We start from the raw sequence: 12,800 nt of genomic DNA, 5'->3' as shown, positions 1-12,800 counted from the left end.
GGTCTATGTGAAATTAGGCCAAGGTGATTATTTTCCCTTGAATGGTTTTTATTCTTCATAAAAATTCTCACAATGCATCCTCAATACATGATGCCAACTTTGTGCAATACTCTTGAATGTAATAAATTACACTAACACATATATATACCATGTTAATTAATCTCCAGTTGATGATGTATAAACAAAGCTAATTTAGAATTAGTTTATCTTAAAGACTCATATTAAACATTCTACAAGAAGAAACATTATGACGAGAACATCACACTTTAACATAAATTTCAAATCTCATGTTCCACAAACAACATTGGAGAGATTAACTAAAATACATCGACACCACTTCATGATAACCGGACACACCAAATCAAGTAATCTGAACAACACAGACATGATGACAAACACAACCACAAAACATTATCACAATCTTTTATTTGGTCATCAACAACACCACACTTTAATAGCCCAATAGCATCTGCACACTTGAAGCAACCACGCTAGAGCTTGACCTTAACTTCCACTGATCGAAGAGCATAACTAGCGAAGCTTGGGGGGTGTAGTTTTGCTCCAGAAAACAAATATGAATAATATCAGTACATTAAAAACAAAGCATATATAATTTTAATTTTTTTATTTGAAACCTTTAGCAAGATAAAAATAATCTTATATAACAAGAAGTGTTTTTTTTCCCCTTCTTGAATGACAACGGACTATAGAAGCATAAAATTTGGACTATCAATTTCAATGCTACAGTTTAATGAAACAGCAATTTCTATTAAATATGTAAAAGGAGTATAAATTTAATTTGGACACTTGAGATTTGGTGAGCCTAAAATTTTTAAAATAGAGAATCAAAAATTTTAATTAGTTCAAAACAGTTGAAACTAATTGTGCATCCTATTGGTTTGTTAAAGATTCATGGGAGTCGTTTCATTGCGTAACCAGAGAATTCCCTTGTATTATGCATCTGATATATTGGGCATAAAAAAGAAAAGGAATTCATTATGGCATTGATGAATAGGCTAAGAAATGAAAATTATTACAAAGAAAACTTTAAATTTTATTGGAGCAAAAAAATTCTTAACTGACCTAGTGCTGTCTCTAATTATTTCTGTTCAGCCAAATCTTCGAAGCTTTATGGCCACGAAGACATAGATTTGATCTATCACACCATAGAGGAATTGAAAATAAGTGTGCCTCCATGCTCTGTTCAAGAATAGAGAACCACAAATGACCCAGAATCCCACCGCAAATCCAACTCCCATCCCAAGATACAATGACCTCAAAAAGTATCATCGTCATTTCCTTCGACATGCTTTGTATCGTTTGGTTTTTTTTGGTACTGTGCAATTATTTTGAAGAGGAGCTCCACAAAGTTCAGGATTCCCAGTGTAACTCCATGCATCAAAACTCTGAAGTTGAGTCCCTAGGGGAATTTGTCCCCCGAAATGGTTATATGACAGATTCAAAACACTTAGAAAAGATAGACCAGACATGCTTTGAGGAATGTTCCCATGAAGATTGTTATGGGAGAAATCAAGAGATTCTATATCTTTCATCTCTCCTACCTGCTCTGGTATCTCTCCTACCAGATAATTATAAGACAAGTTCAAGAATTGTAACTTGGTTATCTTGAATAACTAACTGTACAGGAATTTCTCCTGACAGTTTGTTAGCTGATAGGTCAATACCTCGCACGAGGTTCAGAATTTCTCATACTCTAATTGTTGATCCTTTGTCTGCAGATCAATTCTGAATTCACGTAAAGATTGGAGGTATTGAACAGAACCCTCTCCACCACCGGTTATAATATCATCAAAAAATTCTAAAATTAAAAAACTTGTTATGAATAGGCAATGAGGGATTGATCCTGAAAGTTTGTTATTTGCAAGATCCAATACAATCAAAGAAGAGAGACAACATAGCTGTGGAGGAATGCTGCCTGTAAATTGATTGGATCTCAGTTTCACAATTGACACATTTGCGGCATCCATGTTGGTATACTTCCAGAAAAGTGATTTCCTTCCAAATTAATCAAGACCAAAGACGTGCAATTATGAATAGTCCAAGGGACTTGACCAGAAAAGCCATTGTTATGTAGATCCAGCGCCCTTAGTTTATCTAAAAATGAACCTATCATTGGAGGAAGTTGACCAACCAGCTGGTTATTCCCTAAGTATATATAAGACAAATCTGTCCAATTGTTCAAACAATTTGGAAGTTCTCCAGTGAGATAATTATCTGAGAGGTCCAAATACTTCAACTGAGGCAGGGCACCATTCTCAATGTGACCACACAATGAAGATAAAGATCCTGAAAAAGAGTTGTGAGCTAAATCCAAAACTTCTACTCCATAATACGGTACTTGAGGAAGTTGTCCTTTGAATTTATTAAATGACATAAATATACCACCTTGTAGCTTCAATTTCGATATATCTCCACTAATTGAATTGTGAGACACATCCAAAATAAAGAAGGTGATTTGATCAATGTTTTTTGGAAGTGCACCGCTCAAGTTGTTGAAGCTAATATTTAAATATGATAATGATGACATGTTTGCGAGATTAGAAGGAATGGAACCGTGAAACGAGTTAATAGATAGATCAAGGTCACATAATCTAAGATGCTTGCCAAGCCAATCAGGTATCAGTCCGTTGAGTTTGTTGTTAGATAGATATAAGATCTGCAGATTTCGATAGCCTGAAAAATCTGGAACTGGACCTCTCAAATTGCATTGATTAAGGTGAAGATCGTAGAGGTCTTTGCTAAGATTGAACAACCAATTAGGTAGTCCACATGTAAAATCATTTAAACCAAGATCAAGACTTGAAAGTGAGCTAAAATTTGCATGTTCAAGAGATAGGATAGAGCTGTTCAAATTACAGTCATTCAAATATAATCCCTTTAGAGGTAGCAAAGCCAATGAGTGAACCCATTTCGTTCCACTAGGAAGATGAACACCACTGAGATAGAGAATTTTTAGGAAAGGAAGTTTAGAGAGCCAATGAAGATTATCAATGCGAAGATGCACGTTGTATGATAAGTCCATAAAAGAAAGCAGAGAAAAATTTGCAGGAAAATGACTATGAGTTGCAATAGAAGTATTGATAGACGGCGTGCTTATGCGTTCAAAGTCATTGTGGCCCAATTGCAACCAATCAAGAAATTCAAGTGCAAGTAGTGAAGATAAGTTGATTTCACCTCCCAAGGATTCTGAACCATTTTTATTTAAGTTGCCCAGATCAAGAGTTTGGACCCTGCTGGTGTTGAAATTACAAATAACACCTTGCCATGAACAGCAATCTTCGTTCGTGGAAGACCAAGAGGAGAGGCGTTTGGAAGGATCAACAACGCCTTGTTTGAAGATTAAGAGCAGAGTTCGATCCCTGTCATGGCAGCAAAAGCTTCTATGGAATGTGACAGCACATAGCAGCATCAACACAAGAACTGAGATTTGTGATGAGAAACTAAGCATGTTGATTACAAAGCAAGTACTTTAGAAAGGGCTTTCTGCAAGTGAAGACTTGTTATTTCTCCCCCAAGCTTTATATCTGCGCGTGGAGTTCTTTTCTTTTTTTCCTTTTTTTTTTTTTTTGACTATTTCCGCGACTACAATTTTTGTTTTTTTTTTTTAATTTTGTAAAAACTAGAGACTAATGCCTTGCAAATGGGGGCAATAGGAAGAATATCCCTTTAAACTATTATTGGGTTTTAATTTCAAAATTCCAGAAAGTTGGGATCACTTCAGTAATAAGTAGTCAATTAATTTAAAATCAAGATCAAGTTAAAGTATTATGAAATTACACATAATTGTAAAAAAAATGTAAAATTTTCTATTAATTCCCTGAAATTAAACTGAAATTTGGCCTCTCAACTCTTTTTCAACTCCATTTTTGCTCGCTCCTTTTTTTTTTTTTTCAAACATGCCTTCCAATATATATCTGTATATGTATATGTATGAATGTAAGTGGGAATTAATAAGATGTATTCATTACGAAATTTTGTTTATTCTATTATTAACATATTTATGCATTCGAGAAAAATAAACAAAAATGAATGTTAATTATATATATATTTTTAAAATGTCAAACTTATGCACATAAAATTTTTTGAAAAAATTACTAATAAGTCTCATACAATAAACTTATTTACAAATAAATCTCGTAAAATTTAAAAACTACAACCAAATCTTATAATTTGTAGTTGGGATACAAGGATAACATTATCCTTGTTAATTTAACTTTTATTTATAACTGTAGCTCCACAATTTACAAATAAAATTTCATAATTTACAAATCAAATTTCTTTTTTAATACTTCATATAATATAATCTCTATTTAAGGCTATAATTGGTTTAATTGAGATATAAAATTCATAATTCATGCCATGTAATTATAACTCAAGTACGCATAATTAACTTTATAAAAACTCTATATTATATCAAGTATGAAATAAAAAATTTGATTGGTAAATTATAAAATTTTACTTACAAATGTGAATTTGTGGTTCTAAGCAAAAGCAAAATAACCAAGACAATATTGTTCTTATATCCCAATCATAAATTACACTTAAGTCTCAAGAGTTTTGGCTATAGTTTTTAAATTTTATGAGACTTATTTATAAATAAGTATACTATATAGGATTTATTCATAATTTTGCCATCTTTTTTTTACTTTTCCTTAAATTTAATCAATATTAAGTGACATAAAATTAGATTTATGCTGGTCTATTAATTGCTTCCACTCCATTCACGCCGGAAAAGTCGTCCCCCCAAATCGCACTCAATCGAAGTCCTTTCTACACTAACGCAACATTTTATCCCAGCAGATTATTTCAAAATTTACTCAGTGATATATGTTTTATCCGCTTTAATATTTTCCCTTTTGCAGATCTATTGTTGCAAAATTTAAGATATTTTTTTTATTTTTTCAAAATATAAAAAAATTCCACTCCATATAAGAAATGTTTCAATTTCTTGCCTTTTTTTTTAACCACGGAAATAAATTATCAATTCATTGTCATTGTCATAAGTCTTTCAAGTTTGTTTTTCTGGCCCAGACTCTGGCTGTGAAATAATTGCCAGCCATGTCATTATCAATTATCATTTGTCAAGTCTTTGCTTGAGGAATAAATTAATACCAAGTCAATGTACGTGTAATTATCGACTTTTTTTTTTTTTTTTGGGGTTTTCCCCCCAATTCTTTACTTGTGAGAAACGGTGCAGTACTGTGGTCCAGGTCCATGCTTGAGCCTTGGGCTGAAACGACTCTACGTCTATCTCTAGTATGACCTGGTTCATATGGAATTTGGCTAAGCCTGTATTAAAAAAAAAAAGAAAAAGAATTTGGCTAAGCCACCAGGGGCAAGAAGGTCATTTTGAAGGTGCACCAATTAATTTTCTTCATCCTTTTTATATTACCAAATATTTTTGTCTCCATTTAAAATCTCCACTTCTGCATCATGTGTAAACAAATTTAATTTATAACCAATTTAACTTAATAGAAATATTTTCTAAAAACAAAAACGGAAAGGAGATGGAAAACAAAAGTTAATTAATCAACATCTCCAATTACTTGATACCAACAAAGTCATTATATATATACTTTTCAAGTCTTGTCTTTTTCTCAATCTTTGTTTGCGAAATAAATTAAATCAAGTCTTTTTAAAAAAAAATTCTCTTAGTTATCTGGCATAAAATTATTCTTGTCCACTCCATGCAATTGCAATTTGCAACATTTAGTTTCACTACTGCTAAGTTTAGTTTCTTGACTGGTTCTTCATGTCAGAATGGGTCTTTGTGAAATTACATGTCCCTGTACCATATTTTGCAAATCATGAACATCATGATGAGAACAACACACTTCAACATCATATCTGTCAAAAATTTCATGATTCACTAAAATATTTGGGAAATTTACCAAAATGATTAAAGTCTTATACTTTTTTTCAAGGAGCGTTTGACACCTTGTATTAAAAAATGAGTATTTTTTTTTGTAAATTATTTTCAAAGGAGCAAAAATCCCCTTAAACAATCAATATGCGCAAGAAAAATTATAATTATTTATTCTATTTTGGTCATTGCTAGAAAAAAAAAAAGAATAGTCATTTTTTAAATTAGAATAGTTATTAATATTTATTTTTAAGTTAAAATATATTTTTGTTCTTGCACTTTCCTCCAAAGAGTGCCGGACATCTCGTACCAATAAATGAGAAAATTTTTTTCCTAAATCATTTTTTGAAGAAACAAAAATCCTTCTCCACAATGGAGAGCAAATATATATATATATATATATATATTCATTTATGTAAATTTAGATTATGCTTGTCCATGAATTGCTTCAATCTCACGCATGTAAAGTCTTCCCCCTAAAACACTCCAGTTGGAGTCTACTTTCCTTGCTGGTCCATTGCTTTTAAATAATGCGAACAAGTAAAGTTACAATTTAATTACGATTAAAAAATAATATTTGAATTAACTTTATCTCCAGTGACTTGAGTTCCGATCCTAATATTTTTAATTTGAAGCCCTTTCTCAAGAAGTTGCTATGAAATGAGTGTATAGTTGGTGTATCATTTACAAAATTAATTAAAGAAAAAGGGAGATTTGCCCCCTTGACAATTGTAGCTGCATCAAAGGCTATATATCCTTTAGCTGAATATTAGTTCTGTATTTGGCATAAACTATAATGCTACCCGGCAGTAAACATACAAATAGTAAAAAATAATTGAACTAACTTTGACTCAAGAGTCTAGAGTTCCCATTGCTTTTTGAATTACTTCTCCTCAAGCAATTTCTGTGCAATGGACTTAGTGAATACTCCGTCCTTAATTTGATGCATAGTCTTCTTTATAATTACAAGTACAGCCTTAATGGAGCCTATTAAATTTAATTTAAATTTCCACATGACACGATGAAATTTTTGAATGCTTCAAAGTACAAAAGAAATCAAAGGTATTGGGTGTGGGTTGATTTGAGTAATTAGCATTAGATGTGATTAGCTATGAAGATATTTTTATGTTCTAAGTCTAACATTATCATGGAGCTCAAAAATTATTGGAATCAACTCTTATTTCGGTTCTATATTTTATTTTATTTTTATAAACATTCAATATTTTATAATTAACTGTTTTATGTTGGCCAAATCACTTCTTTTACTTTATATATGAAAACTAATTTCCATTGCATAAATACTACTGGATTATATTATAGTATTGTCCAACCAAATTAAGATTAGGTCTCCTAAAACTGTGTTTTACATTCACGTGAATTTGAATTTAACACCTCTCGCGTATTTAATCAAGTAAATACAACCCTCTCCACTAGATCAACATCTGTTGGCAGAGGTGCTTTCCTCTTAATAAAGGAAATATTATAAGTGATTAACATCTAATTGTATAATATCTGATTATTCAATCCAAACTCTGTTGAAAATAAAATGATACGTAATTAGGTAATTATGTATTTATTTATTTATTTCCTTTGCATCGCTAATTGGTTAATGCTATCTTCAAATGAAAAGAAGTTGGCCAAATAATAAGAAATCCGTTCGTCAGAAGTTATGATACGAAGCAAGTAGAATATAATAATCAAATAATATTTTTCAGAGTAGGGCTGAAAATAATTCAAATAGCTTTGCAAGTGTCCAGAAAACTAAGTGCATGAAAATAGAAGTTGAATGAACTTCATCATGACGTTACAAGAGAACAAATATTTCAAAAGTTTTTCTATCTTTCTCTCTTTGATCGAGATATATGCATGCACGCGTAATTGGAAAGCGAAAGGAAGTAAAGAACACGCTGAAGGAAAAAAAAAAAAAATTAACGACATAATTACGCAAACAAGTAAGCATATATACAATCAGTAAAAATAATTGAATTAATTAACTTTGTCTCAAAAGTCTTGAGTTGCCATTGCGTCTGAATCACTTTTCTCAAGGCTGAGCAAGCATAATGCATTGGGATGATTCACTAACATTATAAATTACACTAGCAAACTAGCTAGAAAATGCCATTTGTTTACGAAATTAGGGAGAAATTTTTCTCTTTGTTTTTTTTTACTTGTTTCTGGCATTATTTTTTTTTATAATTTTTTTTGCTTAATGGAATGCAACTCTCATATTGTATTCATTAATATATGGTCTATTTTTAATAGGCCACAACATGTTATAATTATTTTAATTTGTTTCCTTTGACAAACTTTGCTTTTCTATATATTTACAGAGGATTTTTTTTATTTTCTGTGTACATCTTTACTTTTACTGCCCATGTTATATACTAGAAAAAATTATTTAAAAAATTTTTTTTTTGCCCTTATAAGAGGGAGACAGAAACTTACTAAATTTTAAAATATAGATAATAAGATTTAATTGTTTTTTAGTTTTAATGAAATAGATAGAAGTGACTTATAAATATGATCGAAGTAAGTATGTCAATTACTAAACATTTTTTTCTAGTTACTTTTTTTTTGGCCAAATATGACTTTTTCTAATTACTTGAAAACTTTTTTTATCCCAAGATCATAACTGCATTGATCCGTTCTCTGATTTAGATAAATGGTTTTAGCTTTCTCAAGTCTGATCAACCGCCTGCTGACATCCATATAACAAGCATTGTGACAACTTTGATATGAATCAGAATTTATTGGCTCAAGATAGACACTGGGAGATTAAATAAAATATGACATCACCTTCTCATAATTATTGGACACACCAAATTCATACAAACGGCCAAATCAAGCATTTTACTTCACAAAATCTGAACAACACAAATTAAATATAGTAATCACAATGACATACACACATCCTACAAAACATCATCATACTTTTTTTTCCCCCTTCAACATGACAACACTTTAATAGCCTGACTTCCATCGATCAAAGAGCTTAACTAGCAAAGCTTTGGGGATGTATGCCAGTGTAAAAAGTCCTTCAATCAACTGACTATTATAACGAAAAACAAACAAGAATAATATCAATTAACTGTTGCATATAAATCGCTACATAAATACCAAAGTATATATATTTTTTATTTTTTAACTTCTTAACTGACCTGGTGTTACCTCATATTCCGATTCAGTGGAATTTTTGAAGCTTTATGGCCACAAAGACATAGATTCGATCTACCACACCATAAATGAATCGAAAATAAGTGTGCCTCCATGTTCTGTTTAGGAACAGAGAACCACAAACTATCCAGAATCCCACCGCAAATCCAACTCCCATCCCAAGATACAATGACCTCAAAAAGCCATCATCATCATTTCCTTCAACTTGTTTTATATTATCTATTTTTCTGGTACTGTGCAGTTATTTGGAAGAGGAGCTCCGCAAAGCTCAAGATTTCCAATATAACTCCATGCATCAAAACCCTGAAGCTGAGTTCCCAGTGGAATTCGTCCACTAAAATGGTTGTATGAAAGATTCAAAACACTTAGAAAAGATAGACCAGACATACTGTGAGGAATGTTCCCATGAAGATTGTTATGGGAGAAATCAAGAGACTCTAAATCTTTCATCTCTCCAATCTGCTCCGGTATCTCTCCAGTCAAATAATTGTACGATAAGTTCAATGATTGTAATTGAGTGAGCTTGAACAATTGGATAGGAATTTCTCCCGTGAATTTGTTCATTGATAGATCAATACTTCGCACGAGCTTCAAATTTTTATCATACTGTAATTGTTGACCCTTTGTCTGCAAATAAATTTTGAATTCTTGTGGAGATGGAAAGCCAGTTGATACAAGTTGATCTTGTTTGCTTAAAGCATTTTCAAGAAATCGGCTTGAAATCATAAGGGTTATATTGAGCAGACAATGAGGGATTGATCCTGAAAGTTTGTTATTTGCAAGATCCAATACAATCAAAGCAGAGAGACTACAGAGCTGGGGAGGAAAGGTGCCTGTAAATTGATTGGATCTCAGCTTCACAACTGATATATTTTGCGGCCATGATGGTATATTTCCGGAAAAGTTGTTTCCTTCTAAATTGATGAACACCAAAGATGTGCAATGACAAAAAGTCCAAGGTACATGACCAGAAAAGCCATTATTATGCAGATCTAGTGCTCTCAGATGATAAAACGATGAACCCATCCTTGGAGGAACTTGACCAACCATCTGATTATTCCCTAGGTATATATAAGACAAAGATGCCCAACTGCTCCAACATTCTGGAAGTTCTTCAACCAGATAATTATTTGATATGTCCAAATACACCAACATGTACTTGTTACGTGGATCGGGGTCACACAATAAAGAAGATAAGGATCCTGAAAAAGAGTTGTGAGCTAACTCCAAAGCTATGACATGCTCTGATATTCGAGGAAGCCGTCCTTTAAATTTATTAAATGACATCAATATATACCCACCATCCAGCAACATGTTCGATATATCCCCACTAATTGAGTTGTGAGACAAATCCAAAATTTCAAAGTGCCTTTGGTCAAGGTCAAGGTTTTTCGGAAGTGTACCACTCAAGTCATTGAAGCTAATATTTAAAATTGCTAAAGATGATGCATTTAAGAGGTTTGAAGGAATGGAACTTTGAAACGAATTATTAGAAAGATCAAGGCCAATCAATCCATCACGCTGGCCAAGCCAATCAGGTATTGATCCTTTGAGTTTGTTGCTAGATAGATCTAAGTTCTGCAGCTTTCGATAGCCTGAAATATCTGGAAATGGACCTCTCAAACTGCAGTGACCGAGTTGAAGATTGGAGAGGTCATTGCTAAGATTGAACAACCAATTAGGTAGTCCATATGTAAAATCATTTAGACTGAGATCAATATATAAAAGTGAGCTAAAATTGGCATGTTCCATAGATAGAATGGAGCTGGTCAAATTACAATCACGCAAATATAAGGCCTCCAGAGGTAACAAAGCTAATGATTGAATCCATTTCATTTCACAAGGAAGATGAATGCCACTGAGATCCAGATATGTGAGGGAAGGAAGTTGCAAGAGCCAATAATGAAGATTATCAACGCGAAGATTATGCATGTTCTGTGATAAGTCCAGGTGATGGAGCAGAGAAATATTTGCAGGTAAATGAGTACGAGAAACAACAGAAGTATTGATAGATGGTGTGTTTATTCGTTCAAAGTCATTGCGGCTCAAGTCCAATTCTTCTAGAAATTCAAGTGCAAGTAAAGAAGATAAGTTGATTTCACCTTTCAAGGATTCTGAGCCACTTTCCATATAGTTATAGTTGTGCAGATCAAGCTGTTGGACCCTGCTGGTGTAGGGATCACAAATAACACCTTGCCATTCACAGCAATGTTGGTTCGTAGAAGACCAAGAGGAGAGGCGGTTGGAAGGATCAACAACGCCTTGTTTGAAGAGTAAGAGCAGAGTTCGATCGCTGTCATGGCAGCAGAAGCTTCTATGGAATGTGACAGCACATAGCAGCATCAACACAAGAACTGACATTTGTGATGACAAATTAAGCATGTCGGTGATGGTCGTTTGATTACAAAGCAAGTACTTTCGAAAAGGGTTGCTCCCGCAAGGTAAATATCCGTCGGAGAAGTTGATGTTTTGCTATTTATCTGTCAGTACATTACATGATTATAATTTTATTAAAACTAGAGACTAATACCCTTTGCAAATGTTGCAGGGAAGAGAGATGTTATTATCAAAAAAGAAAAACAAATTCTACACCGACAGGAGTAATTTAATCCTTGTTTTAGGCGACAAATTGTTCTATAATTCAAATGAGGCCAACGAAAAAGTCAACAAAAAGACACGGTTCCATGTCCTTAATTTGTTACTGCGGTTAGTGACCATTGAAATAAACAGTTCAGACTTTGAAGTAATCTCAATCCAAAGTTAAATGCCCAGTCATTGTTCTTATATGACAATAGGAATGTAACTTGCAAATTATTTGTCGTTGAATTGCATAAATCAAGGAATGAGAATAACAAACTACAAGAAGTAGTGATATTTGACAAGTTACATTCTCAATTTTCTGTTACAAATTAACGAATCTCACTTGGAAATTAGTGATTTGAGGTTTTCAAATTTTTGTATGAAAACAGTAAATTACTGAAAGTGATGATATGTTTGATAAGTTATTTCTCCTTTTTTTTTAATAAATTAACGAATTTTATTCGCAAATTCATGTCTTGAAAATTGCAAATTAATTAGGGTATGGGATGGTAGCAAGCCACTGGGGAAGTGGTGTTATACTTTACAAGTTTTTAATTTCCAACACATTTTTTAACTTTATTTTAGCCAGCTCCTCTTTTCCTATTCACATGCTTTCAATATATTTGACTGAAAATTAATAAAATATATTCATTACGAAATTGATTTCTATCTATTAATATATAAGAAGAATGTAACTATATATTTATATAAAAAATCAAATTTATACAAAAAATATTTTCGTTTTTTTTTATTTTCCCTCATATATATATATATATATATTCATTTTTGTAAATTTTAATTATATATGCTTTGTCCATGAATTGCTTCTATCTCACGCTTGTAAAGTCTTTCCCCCCAAAATACACTAAGTTAGAGTCTACTTTAACTTGCTGGTCCATTGCTTTTAAATAATGCCAACAAGTAAACTTACAATTTAATTACAATTAAAAAATAATAATTGAATTTTCACCAATATTGTAACATCTCAATTTAAATTTTAATAGTTAATTTGGGTTAATAGAAATTTTAAAAAATATTTAGAGGTAAATAAATTAGTAGAAAATTATTATTAAATCTAACTTAGGATATAATTCTAAAAAAAATAATAAATAAAAAGAAATAATAAAAATAATAAAAAAATATTATTAAATTATTATTATTA

At 31.9% G+C, this 12,800-nt stretch overlaps 2 protein-coding genes and 1 pseudogene across 2 annotated transcripts; all 3 read right to left on the bottom strand.

Annotated features, from left to right (window-relative positions):
• Positions 1–270: 270 nt before the first annotated feature.
• LOC129317026 (leucine-rich repeat receptor-like serine/threonine-protein kinase SKM1) lies at positions 271–3,486 on the bottom strand. The gene is made up of 2 exons (XM_054961333.1): positions 1,084–3,486; positions 271–559 (listed from the first exon to the last, which is right to left on the bottom strand). Exon 1 carries the CDS (start codon positions 3,467–3,469, stop codon positions 1,961–1,963), a length of 1,509 nt encoding a protein of 502 aa, XP_054817308.1. The 5' UTR covers positions 3,470–3,486; the 3' UTR covers positions 271–559; positions 1,084–1,960.
• A 5,202-nt stretch (positions 3,487–8,688) lies between these two features.
• LOC129317626 (receptor-like protein EIX2) lies at positions 8,689–10,288 on the bottom strand (annotated as a pseudogene).
• LOC129317236 (receptor-like protein EIX1) lies at positions 10,236–11,440 on the bottom strand. Its single transcript, XM_054961603.1, has 2 exons — positions 10,356–11,440; positions 10,236–10,260 (listed from the first exon to the last, which is right to left on the bottom strand). Exons 1-2 carry the CDS (start codon positions 11,438–11,440, stop codon positions 10,236–10,238), a joined length of 1,110 nt encoding a protein of 369 aa, XP_054817578.1.
• Positions 11,441–12,800: the final 1,360 nt, after the last annotated feature.

This window comes from Prosopis cineraria, unplaced genomic scaffold (assembly GCF_029017545.1).
Source record: "Prosopis cineraria cultivar Desert tree isolate PC_DT_omini unplaced genomic scaffold, ASM2901754v1 PC8, whole genome shotgun sequence".
NCBI classification, from domain to species: Eukaryota; Viridiplantae; Streptophyta; class Magnoliopsida; order Fabales; family Fabaceae; genus Prosopis; species Prosopis cineraria.
This window is presented reverse-complemented; position numbering and strand designations above follow the sequence as displayed.

Excerpts from the sequence above, each read along its gene's own strand:
- LOC129317026 (XM_054961333.1), bottom strand. The coding sequence starts at position 3,469 with ATGCTTAGTTTCTCATCACAAATCTCAGTTCTTGTGTTGATGCTGCTA.
- LOC129317236 (XM_054961603.1), bottom strand. The coding sequence starts at position 11,440 with ATGCTTAATTTGTCATCACAAATGTCAGTTCTTGTGTTGATGCTGCTA. Across the intron at positions 10,261-10,355 it reads AACATGTTGCTGGATGGTGG|GATCCTTATCTTCTTTATTG; the intron begins GTATATATTGAT and ends ACTCTTTTTCAG.